Here is a 19205-nt window from a genome sequence, read left to right on the forward strand (position 1 = left end):
GCAGCCATGTCCTCTTGCTTCTTGTGATGCCTACTCTCTACCTGTGACTTTGCCCTTCAAGAGGGAGCTCTTGGGGATCCTTGACTACTCCCCCAACCTTGTCTTGATCTTCCACAAGCCCCAGATCAGTTTAGGCCAGCTTTAAGACTTGAAAAAAAAATCATTTTTTACTTCGCCCCCCCCCTTGGCACTCATTGGCAGCTTGAAAACACTTCATTTGGCACTTGGGAATACCCCCTTGATGCTCAACATTAGTGGTTATCATTGGCATTGATTTGTGGAGTAATTTACCTCAATCCAGGACTATTTTTCACAGTCCATAGGTAGCCACAAATAGTGTTACATTAGCACTTTATGTTTATGCTTGGTTGGCACTGACATTGGTTGCTCGGTTGGTCTCGAATGCGCCCCGAATGCTTGGGGATGTATGCCTATGATGTGAGATGCTTTTGGGGCTGAATTTACTCAGTCATTGACTGTTTTACACAGTCCACAAGCAGCCCAAAATAGGGCAGCCCTTTGTCATTACACTTTATGCTTTGCTACATGGTCATTTGATGCCCGATTATGCCCGGTTAGTGCCTATACATATGGGGAAGTATGCCTATGGTTTGTCTATGGTTTTGAGCTTGGATTGAGCCATTGTTTGCTTAGTTTTGGACGTTTATTTGCTGTTGGAATATTCAGGGCTAAAGCTCTTTTGCTTATGTTTGGATATGCCTATTGCATTCGGGCTATGTCTTGGATGTATACATTGATGTAGTGACTCTCGGGGATCAACATAGAGCTTGGATTTGATCTTGAATCATTGGTTGAGCTTGAGCTCACTTTGCATAGCATTTGGATCTTCATCTCTGATGTACTTATGGCATGTACTTTGCTTATGTCTGACTGGTCTTGACATGCTTGGACTATGCCACTACTACATGCATGTTTCATTGTTTGGAGTTGGATGCTACCGAGCCTTGCTTTGGCTTAACATTTGATTGCCCGAAGCTTACTTTGGCTATTGAAGTTATAGTTTGGATGTACTTGATGTCTATGGATGCTATGTACGGATGCTACACGGCCTATATGCTCACGAGGTCTTATTGATGCTTGATCTTGGATCTTCTGACACTGGTGCTATCATATGCCCTTGTTGAGCTTCTTTGCTTGATATTTATGGATTTTGTGTCAGTGGGAGCATCTTGATACGCTTGATAGACATTGAGCAAGCAGTTTATGCTACTTGAGCATTCGAATACTTGAGACTGGGATCTTCACTTGGATGTTGCATGGTTTATATATGGTGGTCCTCACAGATGTACTTGGGCTGATTTGGGGTTTGCACTCCCTAAGCATACACCTCTTTGTGTTAGGTCTTGCCAGTGTTGTGTACACTTTACTCTATTACATAGGGGGTGTGTCGGCTTACTAACGGATTCATTTGACATGCTTGGGTGTTTGCTCGATATCCGTATGACTGTCACATGCTGATTTATGCCCGCTTGATGCCGGTTATGCTTTGACAGTCAATGGTTGACTTGGTGCATTCATTAAACTCAGTGAGAGAGAGAGAGAGAGAGAAAGAGAGAGAGAGAGAGAGAGAGAGAGAGGAAAGGGGTTATTTAAATGTGTGGTATTGCTTTCTAGAAGGTTCTTAAGTATTAGGTGGCTGGAGGATCGAGGCGTAGGAAACTTTACATTGGCATCCACAATATATAGGCTCAAGAAGCTCTATTTTCCAAAAATCAAAAAACACATAAAGTTATAGGTTTGGGCACTCCTCTAATGTTGCCACATAGGATTGGGTCTGAAAACTTGCTTTGGAGCTTAGGTCGGGTGGATTGTACAACAAGAGATAGTATAGAAGAGAGAGATTATGCCAATGATGACAACTGTAGAGAGTTGTGTAGTGCAAAAATCACCAAAGTTCACTGATGAATCCTTTGCTATTGACCCTGACATCTCCCTATCCATCTTTTGCCAACAATTTCACAAGATTGAGTGTTGGATCATGTGTAAGAAGCTGTGAAGAATAGTAATTTAGTGTGAAAATAAGAGTAATACCATGCCACATTAACATAGGTATAAAAGAAGGGGACATGTAATTTTTCTCATCTTTTGACACATTAATACATTATTGTCCTTCTCCTCATCACCTTGCTCTCAGCTTCAATAACTTCTTATTTATTTTTATCTTTCTCTCTCCTATTCTAGTCTTTCCCTCTTCTCTTTCTCTCTCTCCAATTCACTTCTTGACAAGTGGTATCAGAGTATTGGTATTTGATCCAATTTTCTTATATCTCACTTCAAATTTTCACCATAAAAACTAATTTTAGACAAGTACTATAGGTACTAGACATGGACAGTGACTAGCAATGACTTGCAGGACATCTATAGTTAGATAAAGGCTATACCTAGAGATATTTAAGGATAGATATGGCAGTGGAAGGCTAAAATATCATGTCTCATAAAATTTTCATGTAATTTTAAGGTAACTTGGTCAAATGGGAGCTAACCAGGCTTAGAATGGAAATAAACTGTGGTTACTTTTCAAGTGGAGCTTCTCTCTCTCTCTCTCTCTCTCTCTCTCTCTCTCTCTCTCTCTCTCTCTCTCTCTCTCTCTCTCTCTCTCTCTCTCTCTCTCTCTCTCTCTCTCTCTCTCTCTCTCTCTCTCTCTCTCTCTCTCTCTCTCTCTCTCTCTCTCTCTCTCTCTCTCTCTCTCTCTCTCCCCCAAGCTTTTGGCTAAAGCTTCCATGGTGGCTGCCAAGAAATCCATCAATCTTGCTCTCCAATGACATCTTCTTTCAGTTGAACCATGGGGCAATGATTCTTCATCTCCTATTCATTAGATAGAGTATCTATGTCATCAGGCAGTTGATGTAGTGATTAGGCTAGATAGCAACCCAAAAATTGCACAAAAAAAGTGCTAATCTTCCTGCTCTAGTTTCATAATCCTCCTGCTCCTAATCTCTTCCATGCTAGTAAAACAACCTTGGTACACTCAGTGGGGAATATCTCTAGCAAGTTCCAACAAGATTTGAGTCATGGTCTTCCTTTCCTTTTTGTTGAAAACCCTAAAACACAACAAGTTAGCCATAGCCACATACTTGGGAGCTTCAATTTCTTCAATCTTTGGGCCTTCATGACCTCGAAAGCCTCTTTACCATCATTTTGAAGTAGAATGGACTCCAAGATTGAAGACATTGCAATGATTTTAGCTTATTGAGGTCATATTAAAGGTTTATTTTGGGGCTTTTCTTTAAGAGGCTTGATTGGTTTATTTCCTTTACCCAATATTGAAATATTGTAAAGGTTAAGTACTAGCAATCAATGAGTCATTGAATTGCATTGGTAAGACTCTCTTCCCATCCATTTTGTCAAAATTTCCATCTTATCGTATTTCATGAAAAGGGCTGAATGGATATTTCAGTAATGCATCTCATGGTAATTGCTTAGAGTAATATGCTACTACCATGTTGATATTCCCATCGACGAAAAAGGTGGATGACGAGGGAGATAGTGAGACAAAACAGAGGTAACCCTCCCTCACTATTAAAGACCGCAAGGGGGTGTAACCAACCGACTCGAGGGCAACTTTGCCCACCCCTTGGTGATTCAAAGCCTATGTAGGGAGCCTGCTTGTCCTTTTATCCCTCACACAAGTACAACGAGTATTGAAATTTGAGGCATTTTCAAATACTCAAGTACCTTCAATAGCAAAATAGGGTAAAATAAGGGATTTACATGTCACTATAGGGTATATACGGGTCATTATAGGTACCAACTTCATTATTAAAGTATAGGTGTAGATACTATAGGGTGTCCACAGGTCATACTCAGCTTCTATAAGGTTTGGTATCCATTTTGGATCACCGTTCTACTCTTACAGGTGGAAACATGGTATTTATAGGTTGAAGCAGGGTGCAGGCCTGGAAAATTTAGACTCAGAGATTAAATTATAGAATTTTCTATCCTAAACCTATTATGGCGTACTATAGCTCATCTTAAAGAAGGCATCATTGGCTTAGATTTGAATTAAAAAATTTGGGAATCAGAGTTTTGTAGCTCAAGTTATAGCCAATTTTCTGACAGGGGATATTGCAGGACTAGACTACTATGCCAGGTCACAAAGGCAAGAATAAGGCCCATGATAAGTATGCACAACAAATCAAGATTCCATGCTAGATAATATACCTCAAGAGGGCCTCAAGTACATGGGGAAAATCAATGCACTCAATAATACTATATGTGAACACGAGAATAGGCATGCCCAAAGACATATGGAGTTGTTATCTAGAGAGTGGAGCAGATGGTATTGTCTACTAGTCAAACAAAGTTTTCCATTGAGACATTGGTGGATTCCACTACCCAGACAAAGGCTTCCATTGACAAGTTAGCAAAATATAATGCTCAAATAATGGCTCAAATCTCCCAATGGATGTAAGTGCAAATGGGAACTAAAGAAGCTAAGGAGAACGCTTATACAAACAGTGAACCCTCAGTCCCACTTCAGCCACCTAACCAAAATGGTCAAGGTCATGATATCATTGGACGAAGGGGTATTTCAAATAGTCAATATGAAGTAGGTGAGACTTTACAATGGCATGATGACTATTTGGGCTATCTGAATGGTGCTAATTCCCAAGCTATTGGGCTGAATTCCCAACTTCTTAGAGGTCCTCTACCAACAGGTGTTAGAAGACAGGCATAGGAACCCACTATAAGCAAGGGAGTATAAGGGCAGATGAGTGTGAATAGCCCTAGGGGCAGGGAAAACCCTAACCCTAGCTTGGAAGAGGCTATATAAATAGCCTATGGGCCACTATCATGTGTGGGAGAGTGTACCCAAGTTGTACTCTAAGCAATTTAAGCAAGATTTTGTTATTGTACTTTGAGCTCTCTTCTCCCTCTTGTGCACACATTCCAATGTTGCAACTCTGATTTCCAACATGATATCAAAACCATCTCTGATCTCCTCAGCTTCCCTCAGCCTCAGCTATCACTAAGTGCACATGAGCTTTTATCTCTTTTATCTTATCCCTCTTTCCTCCATAGCTGCCTGCAACCTACCATTGGAGGACTTGGGGAGGACAAAGGAGGCCATATCTCCTTCTAGTTTCTTCTAGGGACTTCTTGCCTATCCCAGGGCGACTCAGTCTGGTGCAACAGAGGTGGGCATTAGTCGACGTAGGAGCTGACATTGCGTGTTTTCCAGATTTGGCACAAATTTTGCAGGTGACTGGTTCAAGCTAAAGCACGTTTGATACATGGCACATTAATGTCGGCTATCTTGGGGCTTTGATAGCCCCCTAGTGGGCCATCCTCCCACAAGAGGGCTTCTAGAAATTCCTCCCACAGAGAGAGATCTCTGCCAAACCCTAACTGTGTATCTTGTGGCAGCCATAGCCAACAAGCTCTAAGCTTGACATTTTATCATTTTTTTCACTCTGAGCTTCATTAACAGCGATTCTAATCACTGAAGCATATTCTATGAAGCTTATTCCAAATTCAAAAGCTCTTGGGCATGCTCAATGGACATCACTAAGTGAATTGGGAAGTCGACTTCCAACTGGGTTTCATTCAAGCATTTCACTAAGCTTGACATTAGTGTTTCTAAACACTAATCATTAATCATCTAATCATTTGCTTGCTGGGTATTCACTAAAATCTAGTGAGTTTTTATTCCTCTTTGTATATTGTTGTTGTAAGGTTATGTGTACAATTATAAACACATAGACCATCATACACTAGAAGTGTATTGCATACCGTGAGTGACTTTGTTTCAAGTATACTGGTCAATGAAATCAAATGGATGAGTGTCATTGTACTCTCCTCGGAATCATCAACAACAAGCATTGAGATCATAGACCAACCTTGTCCAACACAAGCTTCATCCACTAAGCCATACCACAAGGAGGAGCCTGAAGTGTAGTCTAGGTTTACTTTATTAAAACCTAAAAAGACTATTAAACCTCGGAAGAAGTTTGCACATAAGAAAGGACCACCACAGTCATACTTTAAAATATTACATTTATATGATTTTCAGCCTTTCTCTTCATTGCAACTTTGATTTCAAATTGTCTGATTTGCTTCCGCATTCAGTGGAAAAATTGTAAGGGACTAGACAATGCCCTTGTCCTAACAAGTGGTAAGACCTTCCCAATGACCACAACATATGCTGATGTCCGTCCTCAAATTCGAAAGTTTGATGGCAAAGATTTCCACCCATGGCAGGTACTTATAAAATACAAAATGATGGAGAGAGGGTATTGGCCTCTCATTCAAGGCAGTAGAGCTGTAAACTCTGCAAATCTGGTTGATATAGAGGATGACCAACGTGCTCAAGCAATCATAATGTTACACTTAGATGAATCCCTGATTCATCATGTTGATCAACTAAACACTGCTAAAGAAAAATGGGATGAGCTTGAAAAGCTCTATGGAGCCACTAGTAAAAATACTAAAATCTTCCTTAAAATTGAATTCTTTAGCTTGGAATATCGATTAGGAGAAGATTTGGAAAAATTCATCTCTCATATGAAGGGACTTATGGCACAACTTACCTCTGTACAAGCTCCAATACATGAAGAAGATGCTATTGTTATTCTCCTAAAAGCTGTAAAACAGGTGTTTCCTACTCTTGTAACCACTCTCACCAACATTCCAGATCCTACATTGGCAAGTACCATTCAATCCTGTTTGGATGAAGAAAAGAGGAACCACAAAGTTAGCAACATCAGTCAGGCATATTCAACTTCCCGTGATCAAGTATTGGTACATACAGCTCTCACTAGATGTTCTTTCTGTAAGAAAAAAGGACATCTTGTAAACAACTGCTGGAAGAAGTATCCCGAGAAGATGAAATGTAACAAATGCAAGAAGACAAGGCATATCACTAGTAAATGCCCCAACACTCCTGATATACCCAAAGAATTCGTGGCCAACTATGCCGCCAATCCATCTAACGACTGTTTTGACTCTTTAAAATCATCTACCTAAAAACAACCTTGTAAGCATGATTTATAAAGGCATCCCAAAAAGGGGGGGAACATCTTACATGCCTTGTAATCCAATGCCACCCTGGCATTGAGGGGGGATGTTAGAAGGCAGGCATAGGAATCCACTATAAACAAGGGAGTACAAGGGCAGATGAGTGTGAATAGCCCTAGGGGCAGGGGAAACCCTAACCCTAGCTTGGCAGAGGCTATATAAACAGCCTATGGGTCACTATCATGTGTGGGAGAGTGTACCCAAGTTGTACTCTAAGCAACTTAGTAAGCAAGATTTTGTTATTGTACTTTGAGCTCTCTTCTCCCTCTTGTGCATACATTCCAATGTTGCAACTCTGATTTCCAACAACAGGAAGGTTTCATACTAGTTCCTAACCACCTATTGGGAGAGTTTCATCTTATTTTGGGGTTCTATATCTAATACCCATGAGCATTCATTTTGGGCGTAGCAACCCTTTCATGAAAGAGAGTTGAAGGATAAGATCATTTTGGCAAAGTACAATGGTCAATCATCTTCACCATCTGATCTAGAGGAATGGATTTCAAAATTGGAATCTTACTTTGATATATTCCCTAGAACTAATGATATGAAGATTCATTTTGCATCATTGCATTTGGAGAGATTTGTGCATACTTGGTGGAGATATATTAAGAAGGAGAATATACTTGTAGAGAATTGGGATGCATTCAAGACACTTATGGCTGTCTTTGTCTCTCCTCTTAAAAAAGAAAAATTGGCATAGAGATGGTATGGATTAGAGCAAAGAGGCCTAAGTGTACAAGAGTATACCGACCAATTCCTCAATCTTACCATCTATGTAGAGAGCATTAGTGATGAAGCTAAACTCCACAAGTATATGTATGGTTTAGAGCCATCTTTATCAGCTGATATTATGGTGCAAAATCCTACCACTCTTTTCAAATCTATTGAGCTTGTGGAGCGCTATGGAAAGAAATACAGAAGGGAGTCTCCATTTCATCCTAGTTATAGATCTCCAAGGGGACTGTTTTAAAAAGGGATAAGTTGGCAATATTTATAGTAGCAATCATGCGCCGAGTGGGAGCTTAAGAGTTCCAACTTATCCATCATTCAATGCTTCAAACCTTAAAGCAATTTCAACACATCAAATAGTCTAAGAGTAGATTTCAAACAAGGGGACATCAAGCCTAAATCTATTTTAGCCAATATGAATCCAAAGTCTATTCCTATGGACCTCTACAAAAAAAGAAAGGAAATACGCTAATGCTTCAAGGTGGAGAAAAGTATACAATTGATCATGCCATAAAGTGTGTAAAAAAAAATGTAAAAGACAAGGTTCATAGCATGTTAGTCTTTGAGGATTCTAAAGATGACATTGATGAGGTCAATGCATTTGTATCTATTGTTGAATAAAAATGCAAAAGACAAGGTTCATAGTATGTTAGTCTTTAAGGATTCTAAAGATGACATTGATGAGGTCAATGCATTTGTATCTACTGTTAAAAAAAAATGCAAAAGACAAGGTTCATAGTATGTTAGTCTTTGAGGATTCTAAAGATGACATTGATGAGGTCAATGCATTTATACCTACTGTTGAAAATGATAATCTTGAGCAAGAAGTTGGGCAATAATATATTTATGATCCAGGTGGGAGCATTCCTTTCGACTCGGGAGGGCTTTATGATGAGCCACTTGCTACCACTAGTTGTTCCATTTCCATGGATGCTCAGACAGGTTCTAAGAGCCCTAATACACTTCGTATGAAGGGTGTTCATCCTGATAGATAGTGACAGTATACATAGTTTTGTGAATAAGTCTATTATGGATAAGCTGAATTGTCTTCCCACTAACTTATAGCAGCCCATGAGAGTTCATGTGGCTAATGGTGAAGAAGAAATCAGCACTCAAATATGCCCATAGGTTTCTTTACAGCTGGCTGAAAATTATAAAGCAAAAGTAAACATGATAGCCTTGGAAATGGGGCCTATAGATATTGTACTCAGTTGTGATTGGTTGATGACATTGGGCAAAATTACTACGGATTTCTCACAGTTGTATATGGAGTTTATCTTTGATGGACATCTCATTCATTTACAAGGAATTCCTAGTAAATTAGATTTTCAGCTTATCACCATTTAACAACTTAAAAAGGAGTACAAGAGGAGCTCATAGATCTTTATTTTGCACCTAAAAAAAGAGGTTGAAGATCAGTCCACAAATTCAGCAAGTCACCCATCTTTGAAAGCTCTTCTCGAGGAGTACAAGGATTTGTTTGAAGTGCCTACTCCATTGCCTCCCAAGCGAGCAATAGATCACCCCATTGATTTGAAGCCCAACTCAAAGACAATTAATAAGCCACCTTACAAATTGTCCAAGTGTGAGCATGAAGAAGTAGCCAAGCAAATCAAGGAGCTTCTTGGAATGGGATTCATTGAACCTAGTTCTTCACCCTATGCATCTTTGGTCTTGTTAGTTAAAAAAGAAATATGGATCTTTCAGGATGTGTATTGATTAGAGCAATCTTAACAAGATCACAATGAAGAACATGTGCACAATACCTAGAATTAATGATTTTCTTGATGAGCTCAAGGGGGACTAGATTCTTTATGAAGATTGACTTGAGGCCAGGGTATCATCAGATCCGTATGCGAGAGGGTGATGAAATCAAATTTGCTTTTAGGACTGATTGAGGGCTCTACCATTTCCTAGTGATACCATTTGGGCTCTAGCTACCTTTCGGAGTCAGACGAATAAGATTTTGTAGTCTTTCCTCTTTTAGTTTATCTTGGTATTCTTTGATGACATTTTGATTTATAATAAGGCCCTTTAGGACCATTTATCACACCCAATGAAGGTTTTTGATGTATTGAGGCATCATAGACTCTTTGCAAAGGAGAAGAAATGCTCTTTCATGTAGACTGAAGTGGAATATTTGGGACATATTGTCTGTGAAAAAGGAATCCATGCCGACCCTAAGAAGGTGCAATGTGTTAAAGATTGGCTAACACCTACTACCACTACTTTACTTAGAGGATTTCTTGGTTTATCTTCATTTTATCGCCGATTCATCAAACATTATGCGGCTATTGCAACTCCTTTGACTAATAGGTTGAAGAAAGAAGCTTTCTTTTGGGATGCTCTTGTTGATAGTAGCTTCAACCAGTTAAAGGAACTCCTTACTTCTGCTCTTATTCTAGTATGCCTAGATTTTTCGAAGGATTTTACCATACAATGTGATGCCAATGGTCGAGGCATAGAGGGTGTTTTGTTACAAGAGCATGGAGTGATCGCCTTTGAAAGTCACAAGCTTATAGATAAGGAAATGGCTATGAATATTTATGACCAAGAGATGTTGGCTATCTTGCATGCAATTAAGAAATGGCACCATTATTTGTATGGCATCTGATTCAAAGTTCAAAGTGATCACAAGGTCCTTAAGTATTTCCTCACTCAATCTAATCTTCCTCCTAAGTAGCGTAGGTGGGTAGCTACACTGCAAAACTATGATTCTGTCATCACTCATACAAGGGGCAAAGACAATGTAGTTGCTGATTCTCTTTCTTGTATGTGGGCCTGTAAAGTTTCTACAATGACTAAGCTACATAGTGATTGGATTGAAGAATTACAGGAAGCTTATATTTTGGATGAAGATCTTAGCCATAATTTTCAGAAATTATAGCAAGGTCTCATGGAAGATAACTCACATTATTAGCTTCAAAATGGCCTAATTTGGTTAAATGGCAAGATTGTCATTCCGTCTACTACTTCTTTTACACAAAAAATTATGGAGGAGTTGCATTTTTTGCCTTTAGCTATGGACACCTTGGAGTTTTCAAAACCTATGATAGGATCATCAAAAGATTTTATTGGAAAGGACTATGGAAATATGTCAAAGATTTTGTTATGAAGTGCATGCATTGTCACCAGAATGAGGATAGCACCCATAAGCCAGGTGGTTTGTTACAGTCATTACCTATTCCTACAGGCAAATGAACGCACATTATCATGAATTTCATTACTGGCTTGTCTACTACAAAAAAGGGATGGAATAGTATATATGTGTTGGTGGATAGACTCACCAAAGGCAGCCCATTTCATTCCAACCAAGACCCAATTTACTGCTTCTCAAGCGGCCAATCAGTTTATGGAGTAGATTTTTAGATTACATGGATTACCACAGGTGATTATTCATGATAGAGATTCAAAGTTCATGAGTAACTTTTGGTAGGTGGTATTCACATCCATGGGTACTAAATTGGCTCCCTCTACGGCCTATTATCCATAAACTGATGGACATTCAAAAAGGGTAAATAAATGGTTGGAGACTTACCTTCACCATTTCTATTATGATGTCTAGAATTCATGGGATTCTTGGTTACACTTGGTTGAGTTTGCTTACAATAACTCCACTTATACTAGTATTGGAGTTTCACCCTTTCAGGCTATGTATGGTTATAAGGTGCCCTTACCCAGTCATCTTCAATGAAAGACTCAATTCTCATGGGAAAGAATAATTGGAAAGAATGCAGACCCTTATTCGGCAGTGTAAGATGAATCTTAGGAAAACCCAAGACCAAATGAAAATGTATGCAAATGAGAAGAGGTGACCTTTAGAGTTCCAAGAAGGAGAGTTAGTTTTGTTAAAGGTGCCCAAGTCTTGGTGTTCTACTTTGAAATATGGATCCAAAAACAGGCTTGCTCACAGATTTTATGGCGCCTACTACCAAATTCTGAAGCGCATTAGAGAATTGGCATATAGATTGGAGCTACCCTCTTCCACTAAGATTCATAATGTATTCCATGTTAGTCAGCTCAATCCTTTCTATGGTGATCCTATTGATACCGTTAATGAGCTGCCACCTATTGACGAAGAAGGTCTTATTCAATACATCCTAGAGGCTGTCATAGGTCAGTGTGAGAATAAGCTTCGATCTCGCTCTATCATTGAATATTTGATCAAATGGAGAGGTTTACCACTTGAGGAAGCTTCTTGGAGACCTAATTCTATACTAGATGAGTTTCCTTACCTATGGGACACATTGGTGGCTAAAGATTACTGACTATGGAGCCACTTATGGTGCAAATAGGGACTTGATAGTAGACTATTTTAAAACAATTTTTATTTTGTCTAATTTTTACAATTATGCCACCTACATAGGGTCAAAGTACTCTTTAAGAGCTATGTTTTGACATGTGGCATGCTTCATTTGGATACTTCTACCAAAAGTTATGGTAGATTTAGCTCAGGGTCTATTCTTACAACAAGCTATCTACTTCATTTTGAGTTCATCGTTTGAAGAATTTAAGGCTCCAAGTACTTTTGAAGCATTCTTGCTTATGTATATAGTTGAGGCTTGCTTTCATTCCTTCATTTCACTCCATATGTCTCTCATCTTTCATTCATTTTTCCATTTGTAAAGCTAAAAATAGAGTAGTACTCTATCCTATCCATCCTTTTCCAATCTTTGTAAGTTTGTTTTTAAGGGCAAAAACCTTGGGATGGGATGGATTATACATTATTGTCCCTTCTCCTCATTACCTTGCCCTTAGCTTCAATGGCTTCTTATTTTTTATGTCTTTCTCTCTCCTCATCGCTCTCTTTCACTTCTACACTCCATCTCTCTCTTCTGCAGTCTTCTCTCTCCTCTTTCTCTCTCTCCAGTTCACTTCTTGACATCATGTAAACTAGAGGGTAGTAGTAGGTTCGGTAAAGATAAGCTACTACGAAACTTCACAAGATTGAGTGTTCGATCGTGTAAACTAAAGGGTAATAGCATGTTCGATAAAGATAAGCTGCTAGAAACTAGATAGAGTTCTCATTTTTGTTTTTGGACTACTATCAATTTGGAAAAGGTAGGGATCGTGCAAGCTCATACTTGGGCTCCTAGGGTTCATCCAATACCACTACATCATGGTTGCAATGGTTGTCTTGCCCATTGTCATGGCCATTTATCAAGTGCCCCGTTATCATCCAGAATTGCATCATTGATGTTTGAAAAGCATTGTCATAAGCCACCCCCATGGGAAAGGACCACAATGATGTGGAGAATCTTGCAATTGCCCAAGAACATAGCCGCTTCATGTTTATTTGGTTTGGCTCCACTCTCAACCTCTTTGTTTGCAAACTGCCCTCATGCTGCCAATCTCTTACAGTCCTATGTTTGCTCCGTCTTGATCTCTCCTTGCTATCCATGACTCTACACTGCCCTAGTTTTCATGATCAGTTTCTCAATCTTGTGAAGTTATTGGTAGAAGATGGATACAGAGATGTCAGGGTCAGCACAACAAACAAAGGATTCACCAGTGTGCTTTGATGGTTGCCATGCTCCATAGCTCTCCACTAGAGTGTAGCCATATTGCATTCTTGTCGAATGCTTGGTGACTCATTCTTGAACATGCATTGTATTAGTATACAGTGGTTACGTATCTTAATGTTTGCAATCAGGATCAAAAGATGTATTCTGCTTGAGAAATATCACCAACAAGTGAGGATTCAACAATCTTTGCAACACGAGCTGAGGATGGAAGAGCAACAGGCCACGATGGAGCTATGGTTACAATCAACATGGTGATGTGTTGGGTTGAGGCCCCCTTCTCCCCTCCTCATGACCTTCTAGGAGCCACTAATTGTTGAAAAGCTTTGTTGTTGCCATTGTCCTTTAGTCTACTAGTAGTATGCTAACATTTTTTAGAGATGTGGGAGGGAACCAAAGGGATTGTCAATGTGTATGTGTGTGTACGCATTTATGTGTGTGTGTGTGTGTGAACTATTTTCATATTTAGATTCACATCCTAAACTTTGTGAGAGAGGAGAAGGATTATCTCAATATATGGTATTGCTTTTTAGAAGGTTCCTAAATAATAGTTGTGTGGAGGGTTGAGGCATAGGAAGCTTTAGGTTGACATGCCACCATATATAGGCTCAACAAGCTCCCTTTTCCAAAAATTAAAAAACACGTAAATTTATAGGTTTGGGTGCTCCCACAATGTTGCCACATAGGATTGGATCGAACCACTTGCTTTAGAGCTCAAGTTGGGTGGATCATATGATAAGAGATAGTATAGATTCTACAGTGTGCACATGTACAAGGGGTACCCACCCAACCTTAAGCTATTACTATTTACCCCAATAACCTTCCACTTAAAAGTCAATGCACTTTTAAGAGAGAGAATAAATAGTGATGATATTTTCCATGCTTGTTAGCATTATGCAGTGTACAAAGCACTTGAAAGATAAACCTTTTATGAGAAGATTTATAAGGTTGTCATCCATATGAAACTTGACAAGATCAATCCACTTATCCTTAAGCACCTCTGTTGATGAAGTGATACTTCACCTTAAGGTTCTTCGTATTTGCATGAAAGATAAGCTTCTATGCCAACTAGATAGCACTTTGACTCTCAAGATACAAAATGGACTCTTGCTAGGCAAGTAAGACATATATCTTCCTTACATGCCTCAATGGAAGCAACACATTCAATCTGGCATATATGGATGCAATCAAGAGATCCGTGAGATTGTGCTTTCTATGAATGTAAATAAAAATCCTATCATTAACTTCCTAAAGTCCACATTCCTTGCAAAAACAACATTCAGCATATCCAAGGAACCAATAGCAATGACATGTCTATCTCCTACTCCAACAAATGCTACATGCAAAGTCATTACCTAAACAAACACATCCTTTTCTACTTGCATCGAGTAGCAAACCACTCTCTATGAGGAGTAACGTGAAAGGATGCCCCTAAATTAAGGATCTAGGCTTGATACATACCATCATTTGTAGCCATAAGAAATGCATCACCAAGAGTAAAGATATGCACACCATCATCACTACAGCTGCTACACGTGGTATTTACTTCCTTAAACTTTATCTTTGGTTCTTCCTTCTTTTTGTTAGCTTCATCACTCTTTTGCCTACCTTTGTTCTTGCCCTTCCATTTAAAGCTATTTTTAAAAAATGTGACCCTTCTTGTTGCAATAAAAGCATTCCACACCTTTCCTTGTGTGAGACTTGTTCATTGAGCTTCCTTTTCATTTGCTCCTACACTACTATGATCATTGGCATAATCTCTCTCTCTCTCTCTCTCTCTCTCTCTCTCTCTCTCTCTCTCTCTCTCTCTCTCTAGTTGTCCATAGGTGGTGGTAGAGAAGTTGGCCCATGTCGCCTATTTGTGAGGGTATGGTGCCCATGATCATGTTTTTGGACATCTCAATGTGTTGCAAGCCACTTGGTCACATGGGGCCTTGATTGGCCTTGACGAAGGATAGTTGCACTAGGTCCACCACATTGGTGACTTTCAAGTCCAAGGATTATGTTGATGAGCAACCTTATTTTGGATTTGGTGGAACATGTTTTAGTGCATCATTATGCAAGTAAATAAATCGAAGCCCCTACATAAAGAGAGAGGCATGTTGAGATGCAAATAATTGTGCATGGCCATTTTGGCCCTTATTTTGGTTTTGCAGGGACCTACTTTAGCTTATAATCATTCAACTACATTGATGGATGCCCTTAATTAAAGGGAGGCCCATTTAGATGAAGATCATTGTGCATGCACTCAAAGGCAAGGTTGATCTAATCATCAGATGTTATTCGCCCCCTAACTTGATATGCTTGCCTATTCCTTGCAAAGGTCCTTTGGCTGAATAAATCTATTTGTGTGTCTCTGGCATTCTAACTTGTTGAGTGCTTTTTCGTGTCTTTGGCTTTCTAACTTGTCAAATACTGATGCAACTTCACAATGGTGCCCCCTCTGCTACATATATACTTCTCTATTACATTCATTTCTTTCTCTCATTTTCCATTTCTTATCACTACTTTTCTATTTCATAAAGGGCATGGCTTCTCCCTTCCTTGAAGAGGACATCACAAATATCTCAATGGACAAGATAAGCATAGTATATCTTGCAACTGCACGGGATGCATACTCTTGATGAGTGGTGATTCGGTGTGTCATTTGTGTCCTAACATAAATCAAATGTTGTTCAATAAGTGCACGGAGCTTTGAGAGGCTTTGTGGCCAAGAAGACGCTTTACATGCCATGATGCCAGGTCTAGAATTAAGATGCCACGTGGTCAACTAGCAAAAGCTCCGAATGGATTGTTAATGGATTACCTAAACGCAACTCTCCCACGACGTCGTCTCCTCGATCCCTTTGAACTCCACGATCAAACCTTCTATCACTCGGACACCACTCCAGAATTACGGGGTGATGTATTCGGACGCGGGAGCTTGGCTGCATCAGGCCTTACTGCGCCTTCAGGAGGACAGCTCCCTGGCCTACCCGTTCGAGGTTAACAGCCTTGTGGCCTACTGCGAAAGCGCGTCCCCCTCCGATGCGCAGGAGATTCTCATTGTAAGCAATCCTGTTCTCTCTCTTTTCCACCCCACAGCCATCGCAATAGGGAATGCTGAAAATACATGATTCCCGTGCTGCAAACCATAGACTGGAAGAGGAATCTGGTCACAGCATGTGGGGGACAGTACTGAAGTAAAGCCCTCGCATTTGAAAGAAACCACTTTGCATGTGGCCATGCAGTGTTCATACAAAACCGAGTTTAGTTTCACGCGAAGTCTAACCATAATGAGCACGGGAAATATTTATAGGAGATCGAAAGGTGAGGTTAGTTCTCTCTGATACAGATATACAAGTTCCCGCAAATCACAAAGGTAGGAACAACATTTTTCCAAAGAGATAGAAACTGCGGCCATGATGGCAACCTTCTTCAGGTCATGATGGCAACCTTCTTTAAGTCTTGAGTACAGAGGTAAACCTTGGAAGTCCTGCCAAGTAACCTTGTTGTATGCTTTTTGTCATCAACTTACGTTATGTATCCTTTTTCTCGAGTCCACGCTATGTGGCATTAATTGGATTGAGGCGCATTGTGGTGCCTGAATTCATGCAATGGCATTTGCAAGCACCCTACAAAGGTATTGAGAATCCAACTTTATTGGTCTGAAACATACAAGGCATCTGACTTATTTATTTGAAAAATTATTGTCTCAAGTTTGCTACTGGAAGTTTGAGACATCACAACAAACTTTCAAAGAAGCTAATGAAGCTAAACAAATTCCTTGTTGAACTTTATGAGAAGAGAACAAGATCACTCTATTGATTTGGGAGAGACATGTTTGAGACATCAACCAATGGACTTGCTTGGATGTGTAGGTGATGTGGATATAGGTGTGTATGCTAAGCCAAGATATGCATGAAAGGCAACTTCCATGTAGCATGGGTGATTGGTGACAACTTTATGGATGTTGTGCTGGACATAAGGACTGCTACATGGCAATTAGTTGAAGGTTGAGGTGCAAGCTAATTTAGTGTTTGGGTGAAAATATAAGTTGGCAACTTTTTAATGCAATGCAGTGACACTTTTTGAAGTGGTCCAGCAAAGTAAGAACAAGGAGTTATATATGTTTTGGTTTGTGGTTGTGTTGAGACATGATTGTGATTAGAGATTGCAGTGATCACAATTAACAATCAATCTTTAGCAATTGCATCTTCTTTCTTAGAGATGTCACCTTATATTGGAGTAGTGAAGAGTCTTATCAATAACTTAGAGTGCTTATAGATCAAGATATACTTGAGTGTTCTTGATGTGATTGGGCTCTATGATAGTTTGAGGTTAGTTTGTGGCGCATTGTGGTTGGTGTGGAAGACTTGAGCTAGATAAGATAGTAAGAGAACTTTCAAGCTTCCAAGTGAAGAGTGTTGGATCAAGCTTGGTATTGAGTTGGAAAATGCATTATATATTGATTAGCTCCTTATTATAGCTGCAAAACATGTTTATTACCAAAAGTTTCATTAAATGACTGCTTTCATAGAGAGTGTATGTCTCGCATAAGCTAAACCCTAATTTGGGAGGATCCACTTATCTATAAATAGATAGACTCCCCACAACTAAGCTTCATCTTTGATTGCAGATCGTTGGTACCTTGTTTTTTTGTTGTCCACACCCCTCTCGACAAATATCACAGTTTGAGTTTTTGTTCATCAACAAAGCGCATGCATCTAGTCCTCCATCTATTTTTGTTAGGTGATTAGTCTACACTTGTGTTTTGCTATTAATGGCAGTTTCTAGCTTGTTGTTTATCAGTTTTTGATCATCATCACCAGCTTGGTGTCCTCTAGATAGGTGCAATCTAGTCAGTCTTCAACCTGCTGTCCATAGTTTGTGCTGCTTTAGTTTTGTTCAGCTTGATCCAAATTCTAGATTTGCATTTGCAGATGTTGATCATATTTGGGCTGTTGTTTTGGGATCCATACAAAGTACGGCACACTCTCTAACTCATACCCTCTGCCTTGTTTCTTCCAGGCAGAGGATTCAAGGTTTTGTATTCACTTTGCATAATATGTTTATTGCATTGGGCATTTGATCTATTTATTCATTATTCTTTTATCTTCTATGTTCATTGTCTTTGAGTTATACTAACTCTACTAAGTTGTTTTATCAGTCTATGCTTTGTCGTATGATTGTGTTTGTATTTTGTGTTAGAGCTAAGTACTCTTGGAAGAAACTTAAGCTTTTGATCAAGAAATCTCGTCGTCATTAGAAATAGGAACTTTCAAAGGGAGAATGACTTCAAACACTTCCACACCACTCGGTCTCCAGAGTATCCTATGTGAAAAATTGAGCAAGAATGGGCTCCATAGGTTGCCCAGCAAGTTTTCGACATTAGGAGAGAGACATCTAACTATTATGGAGTATGCAGACCCTATGAGATTTCATCGGCGGCCAAGTTTGACTTGATTTCCATGTATTGAGCCCAACAATATTTTGAAGGTAATGTTGAGGAGTCCCCTTTAGATTTGGTGCTTAGAACTATTGATTTTGTAGGAAGGATAAAATTTTCATTTGGTACTAGCCATCCTTCCAGTTTTTCTCTGAGATTTGTTTCTCAAAGTCAAAATAAAGTTGGTGTATTATCATTTCAAACACCATTTCCATCTTCATCTAATTTTCAATTTCCTAAAATAAACGAATCTCCATTCACTTCCATTTCATCCACATCTTAGTTTACAATCCCATTCATTCTACCTTGTCTTCCTCTATATCTTGGTCTATATTTATACTTGCATTCACTTCACCATTCACTACACCACTTGTGCAATCTCACACCACACTGGGGGTTTTTTCAAACTTAGGCACATCCTATCGTTGCGTTTTCACATGGAGGTGGTGCAGATGCAACAATGGGGGAGACTCGTTCTCCATCGC

General features: G+C 39.4%; 1 protein-coding gene across 4 annotated transcripts in view; it reads left to right on the forward strand.

Moving 5' to 3' along the window:
• The first annotated feature begins 16016 nt into the window (after positions 1 to 16016).
• Positions 16017 to 19205, forward strand: part of LOC148031756 (uncharacterized) — an 84689-nt gene continuing 81500 nt past the window's right edge. For 2 of the 4 annotated variants that reach the window (XR_015691946.1, XM_087685408.1), the window contains exon 1: positions 16017 to 16339. Coding sequence is in view for 3 of the 4 variants with exons in the window: in XM_087685408.1 (XP_087541534.1) it covers positions 16196 to 16339 (144 nt within the window). In the remaining variant the exon portion in view is untranslated. The remainder of the gene's footprint in view (positions 16340 to 19205) is intronic. The other 2 variants (XM_087685409.1, XM_087685407.1) reach the window with 2 other exon arrangements.

This window comes from Lygodium microphyllum, chromosome 9 (genome assembly GCF_053477565.2).
Source record: "Lygodium microphyllum isolate KBCC chromosome 9, Lygodium_microphyllum_v1.1.10, whole genome shotgun sequence".
NCBI classification, from domain to species: domain Eukaryota; kingdom Viridiplantae; phylum Streptophyta; class Polypodiopsida; order Schizaeales; family Lygodiaceae; genus Lygodium; species Lygodium microphyllum.